The sequence below is a fragment of the Argopecten irradians genome, chromosome 8 (genome assembly GCF_041381155.1).
Source record: "Argopecten irradians isolate NY chromosome 8, Ai_NY, whole genome shotgun sequence".
NCBI lineage: Eukaryota > Metazoa > Mollusca > Bivalvia > Pectinida > Pectinidae > Argopecten > Argopecten irradians.
Window position 1 is genome coordinate 33,536,949 of NC_091141.1, and position 6,000 is coordinate 33,542,948.

General features: G+C 34.3%; 1 protein-coding gene across 1 annotated transcript; it reads left to right on the top strand.

Moving 5' to 3' along the window:
• Positions 1 to 320: 320 nt before the first annotated feature.
• On the top strand, positions 321 to 5,470 carry LOC138330158 (large ribosomal subunit protein eL32-like). The gene is made up of 4 exons (XM_069277577.1): positions 321 to 379; positions 1,775 to 1,874; positions 4,040 to 4,192; positions 5,278 to 5,470. Exons 2-4 carry the CDS (start codon positions 1,782 to 1,784, stop codon positions 5,434 to 5,436), a joined length of 405 nt encoding a protein of 134 aa, XP_069133678.1. The 5' UTR covers positions 321 to 379; positions 1,775 to 1,781; the 3' UTR covers positions 5,437 to 5,470.
• The last annotated feature ends 530 nt before the right edge of the window (positions 5,471 to 6,000 follow it).

A 6,000-nucleotide genomic window follows, 5' to 3' on the forward strand; every position in this document is an offset into this window, starting at 1 on the left:
CTGTTCACTTTAAATTGAATATAATATGATTAAAATTAGATTATAGAGTGTACTGCACAAGATCATGTGCTAGTGTTTACATCTGGTTCAAACATGGGGTTATGTAAATGTTTTATTTATTTTTGGTAACCTGAAAAATTACCTTTTTTTTTTTTTTTTTTTTGAAAGGTACTGAAAAAATGTTTGGTTCTTATAGTCACCATGATATAACAATAAATGAATATTAAATTAATTATCTACCAGCTATGAAACTCTAATGTGCGCAAAGACCAACACCTAAGTCCTGAAAGCCGTTACATTGGAGTTATCTTCCCTGCTTCACCGTTAGGGGTCGACACTGTGTCTATTTCCTTTTCCGTCTTCTTCCTGGCAGTCGAAGGTCTGAAACTTGTTGTGATAATAAAATCCGATCTAATCCCTCATATGTAGCAATTTCATATCCTGACTTGAATCTATATTATCGCCAGTATATATCTAAATACGTTTTAGCCAGTTAACATCACCAGGTCTTCGTGATGATGGTTTAAATAATTCCTGAAAAGTCTCTACCCTCCACTATAACGTGCATTTTTAGGCAAATGGTTGTTTATAACTGTCGATTTTGTGACTGTTTGTGAATGATTGCATTCCAATATCTTTCTGTTTTGTTGGTGATGAAATACTTTTTATTAATCTGAGATAGTACTGGTCGTGATCGTTGTTGGTAACGGACATCTAGACGGTTTTGGAAGCTCGAAATTCTAGCGTATCGCAGGTTCTGTGTCGTCTGTTACACAGGTGCCCGGCTATATAATAAATTTGATAACATTTATGTACCACCTGCCTCTATTGTACATTTAAGAATAATACATCCATTGGGATATCAATAAATCAGATATCAGACGTATGTTCATATGAATCGATTACAGAATTTAACCTTGGCCTGTTTTATGTGTAGGTTTGTCATCTAAGTATACAAGTCAATTAACTAATGCTATTATTTAGTTAATTACCTTTGATATACATTAAAACTAAGGTTATTGTTGACCTCATCCAGAAACTTATGAAGTTTAATATCTGATAATATATAATTAAAGACACTTTCATGTACATGTACCTTTTCATTTGCAATAATGCTTTTAACAAGTGCTCCATGAAATTATTCATGATAGAATTGGAATGGACCCTAATTGTAAAAGTATGGTGAGATTGTATATCTTGGGTCCATCCTAAATACTTCACGGGTTATTACTGTCGTTTTAAATCCAAAAAGTATGGTGAGATTGTATATCTTGGGGCCATCTTAAATACTTCACGGGTTATTACTGTCGTTATAAATCCACCCCTGGATTATGTCATTGTAAAATTTGTGAAAGCATGCCAGTTCAGGAGAAAAAAACTGAGCAATCACAGAGACATCCTTTGAAGACTACAGAGACAGTATACGTAACGCTCAACTTAAAGACACAAAGTCAATCACATTGTACCATTATTAAATTCCTTTGATGTACATCAAAGGACCAATCAACCTGCTCATCTTTTGTCTTGCACAGAGCCTTAAATTTTGCAATGATATATTTCAGGGGTGGATATGAAGACAGTGATAGTAACCCCTGGAATATCTATTATCAAAGATGTCCTTGATCAACATTGATATTAACGATGAGACCAGAAACTTTGGTCTCTGTCTACAGGCTACTTTTAGCTATTCAGGGTTTTCAGGTTCGAATCTATTCTACATGTTTGCTTTCTTCAATGAGTGGTATCCAATTACAAAATACTTTATTTTTTTCAGAAGCAAGATGGCTGTCCGACCACTTGTTAAACTAAGAAATGTACACAAGCGAAATAAGAAGTTCATTCGCCACCAGTCTGACAGATATGACAAAGTCAAGGTAAGAAATGAATTTATTTCTTTATGATGATTGTTTAGAAAAATGCACTCTCAAATAGTATTTTATACCCTGCCATGAAACGAAGATGAAGGACATATCTCGAGTGTTCTAGCCATATGCAATCTGATTACATCCTGTTATGTAGCTTCCCATTCACTCAGTTTTGATAGTTTTAGAGAAATTCATTGAAGTGACAATTCAGTCTAAGAGAACATTAAAATTTGCACATACAACAAAGAAAACAAAAACAAAAAACACACACACAAGGTTCTAATGGAAATTAGGTAAATTGGTTTTACTGTGATATGCCAGAAAAGCCCATGGTGGTGAAATGTGCAAACTCACTTGCTGTCTGCCATTACCGGCCTGTGATGTTAATATTTTTCAGCTGCTAGTCATTTAGACTAGTAATATAAACCCCAACATTTTACTAGTCCGACTATTTAATCACTAGAGTAGTGCAAATTAAATATATACCGGTACCTGTTTTTCTTCGTCACTTCAGTCATCATTTCGCACTGAAATAATGGCATACAGAATGGACTTCAAATGTGTTGAAAATGCAATTAACCACTGCTCTTGTTAATATAGTATTTTATACCAATTTTAATTACAATTGGCACTAGTCTGGCCTTAAAATTACTAGTCATGGGCATCAGACTAGTGCTTAAAGTCGCAGACTGCATTACAAATTGTGGTCCGATGAATCCTGTCCCTTGCTCCTGGAGTAATGCAAATTTTGTCTAGAACTGCTCCAATTACTTATAGATTAGTGTGCTCGTTTACCTTATTAGGTAAATTGTCTTGCTTAAAAAAATCATTTCGTCCTTAGATGAAACGAAGATGAAGGACATATCTCGAGTGGTTATGTATTTCATTTTGTTGTGGTGAAATGTGCAAACTCACTTGCTGTCTGCTATTACCGGCCTGTGATGTTAATATTTTTCAGCTGCTAGTCATTTAGACTAGTAATATAAACCCCAACATTTTACTAGTGACTATTTAATCTCTAGAGTAGTGCAAATTAAATATATATACCAGGAACCTGTTTTTCTTCTTGTCTAGAACTGCTCCAATTACTTATAGATTAGTGTGCTCGTTTACCTTATTAGGTAAATTGTCTTGCTTAAAAAAATCATTTCGTCCTTAGTGGTTATGTATTTCATTTGTTGAATAAGTATGTGACATTGGCTCGGTATTGGTACAGCATACATATTATACCTTCTTAATGGTATTGCTATACCATTTGAAATTTCAACGGTATCAATACAGGGTTTCGAGATTCTAAAACGACAAAGTTCAATTTATCATCAATTAGTCCCACCTTCTGATGATTATGATGTCACAAAAATGATGTCAAATGATGACATCATAATCACCGGATGGTGGGACTAATCGGCGGTAAATTGTTCTTTACCCAAATAATATTGGGATCCGAAACCCCTGTATGAAAATACAATGACGTGGAATTTGTCAATATTTTATGTTGTATGTTTTATAAGGAATGTAGAACAATACATTTATGCCATATTTTACTGTGTTTATATAACAGAATTAGCCTGACTGAATTGTCCCTTTAAAGCAATTTAAATAGATTTCCATTATAAAGTAACGTTAGGTGGTTCACCTTATACCACATGTGTTATTCACATTTTACGATGTCTTCTGTGACTCACTCTCTATTTCTCCTAGGGAACAATACTTGTTATGTAATATATTTATACCAGAATGGTAGGTTATTTATAGTTGAGGTTTCCCCTGAATTGCGTATTGTTTACATTCGCTACCAGGAAAATTCATTGAGGCTAGAAAGATAGCGCACATCATTTAAGAGAATTATTAACGTTATCTAACTAATTACAGTATATATTATTGGAGGTGTATCTAGCAGAAAATACATTGTAGTGAGTATTACATGACCAGTGGTCTGTTACCAAGACCAGATATCTCACTTGGTGAAATCTGTCGAAAGATAGACCTGATCACGTTACAATAGCCATGAAATTGATGAAGCAAATGATGTAAAACCATTTGATCAATATTTACAATTTCATGGGTATTGTTAAAGAAATTTAATTGATATTAGAAATCCCAAATCATAAAGCCATTTGATTAAGCAGGTACTGTACATAGGTTTAACCTGCAATGGAATTGTTTATTTGTAGCAAAACTGGAGGAAACCCAAGGGTATTGACAACAGGGTGAGGAGGCGCTTCAAGGGACAGTACAAGATGCCCAACATTGGTTATGGAACAGCCAAGAAGACAAGGCACTTAATGCCCGATGGCTTCAGGAAGTTCCGCATTCACAATGTTAAGGTAAAAAAAATCTTTTTAAAATTAGAGGTGCAAGTATATCTCTTTGTAAGTCAGTGTCGTAATCATAGAAACAAGGTCGGCATTCTTTACATGATAAATATGGTGGACACCAAGGACAAAATTGTCTATAAACATTGAGGATGCTTGATAAAAAAAAAAGTGAAAATTTATCAGCCCAATCGAAAGGAAAAGCAGTGAGTTATTTCAGAGACATCTGCCATTTGCTGAATTTTGTCAATATAAATGGATTGTCATTATAATTACTGAGGCATTTACGAATGGAAAATCAAAAGTCTGTCATTTGTTGTAAATCAGTTTGTTTAGTAGGGAACAATAATTATTTAGCCAGGTGTCTATCATTTACTTAGGTAAATTTCATACCTTTGATTTAGTTAATCAATATACTGCCATTTACTTTCCCCTTGGTCCATAGGCCACTTAACTCACAGCTCTGTTATAAACAAAGTGTGTTTATAAGATTTAGTGCCATTGAAAAGGTACATCCATAAACATGCTGATTGTGTTTAGTGCAGGTACATAGTCTGATCTGGTTGGCATTTTTCTAATCACTAAAAACCTGATTGCGTTGGTGCTTAATAACTAATGGTCAAAATATAACCACAGATAGATCATTGTAGAAACTATTCGACCCAATAAGGAAGCGTTTAGGGCATTTAAAAAAATTTAAGAAATGCAAATGTACTTAATAAGACGGTATTATTGCAAACCTATACAATTTTGATAGTTTTGGTCTTTATTTATGCCTGGGCAATTGAAATTGAGGCCTCAAAAGGCGGAGGGGGAGGTGCTTATTGGGTTGAATAATTCCAAATATTTTCACAGTATGAGTAAAATCTAAGCGAAGAAAAGTCCATCGGAAATATATATGTTTAAACATCAACTTTTGATGGAACAAGACTTCTGCTACAGCATCTGACAGAAGATAATGATGCATGAAAATATGGCCTATGTACCTGAGGGTTTAAAAAGAACTTAAATTTTCATTGCGGGCTGAGGGTTACCTTATTAGATTAGAATATTTTGTTAAAATACATAGAGTATCATATAACATTTTGTGTTTTCAGGAACTCGAAGTACTCCTTATGCAGAACAGATCCATTGCTGCCGAGATAGCACACAACGTTTCCAGTAGGAAGAGGAAAGAAATCGTTGAGCGTGCCCAGCAATTGTCCATCAAAGTGACCAATCCTAATGCTAGACTGAGGTCTGAGAATAACGAATAAATATATGTGTACAATAAAAAAAGGACAGAAACAATATTTTGTTTTCATTTTGATTTACTGGTATAGTATAATGCTCTCCCTTTGAAAGGAACATTTAATACAAGGTTAGACATTCTGATCCATCGGAGTTACTTCCCTTAGTTTACTATATCATACAATTTGATCACTTGGTCATTTTCTCTAACGTTTGCAGAAGTGGGCGAAGTGTTCCGATTGTATATCCATTCCTTACTGATGGGTGAAACAAAGGGAAGTAACTGATGGATCAGAATGCCTTGCTTTTTATAGCGACTTTCTTTGGAAAAAAAATGGATAGGCATTGAAAAATAATGATCAGGCTTAATTTTCAAGTAAATTTAATTTGAGATCTTGTGCATGGTCTAAGACCCATGGTTGATTACTCTTTGGTGCACGTTTTAGAAAGTGATCTCTCTTTCATATGTGTCGTAGGTTCCCCTTGTTGCCTAGTTCTGTAGATTGCGTTTTGGATCCATAAACAATATGATCAAAATCCAAGATGTCCTACATTTATAAAAGATTTCAAGGGAGACATTGTTAATACAT

What these genes read in the sequence shown, in the direction of transcription:
- LOC138330158 (XM_069277577.1), top strand. Translation starts at nt 1,782, where the DNA reads ATGGCTGTCCGACCACTTGTTAAACTAAGAAATGTACACAAGCGAAAT. An exon ending in ACAGATATGACAAAGTCAAG is followed by an intron (nt 1,875 to 4,039) that starts GTAAGAAATGAA and finishes GTTTATTTGTAG; the next exon opens with CAAAACTGGAGGAAACCCAA. An exon ending in TCCGCATTCACAATGTTAAG is followed by an intron (nt 4,193 to 5,277) that starts GTAAAAAAAATC and finishes TTGTGTTTTCAG; the next exon opens with GAACTCGAAGTACTCCTTAT.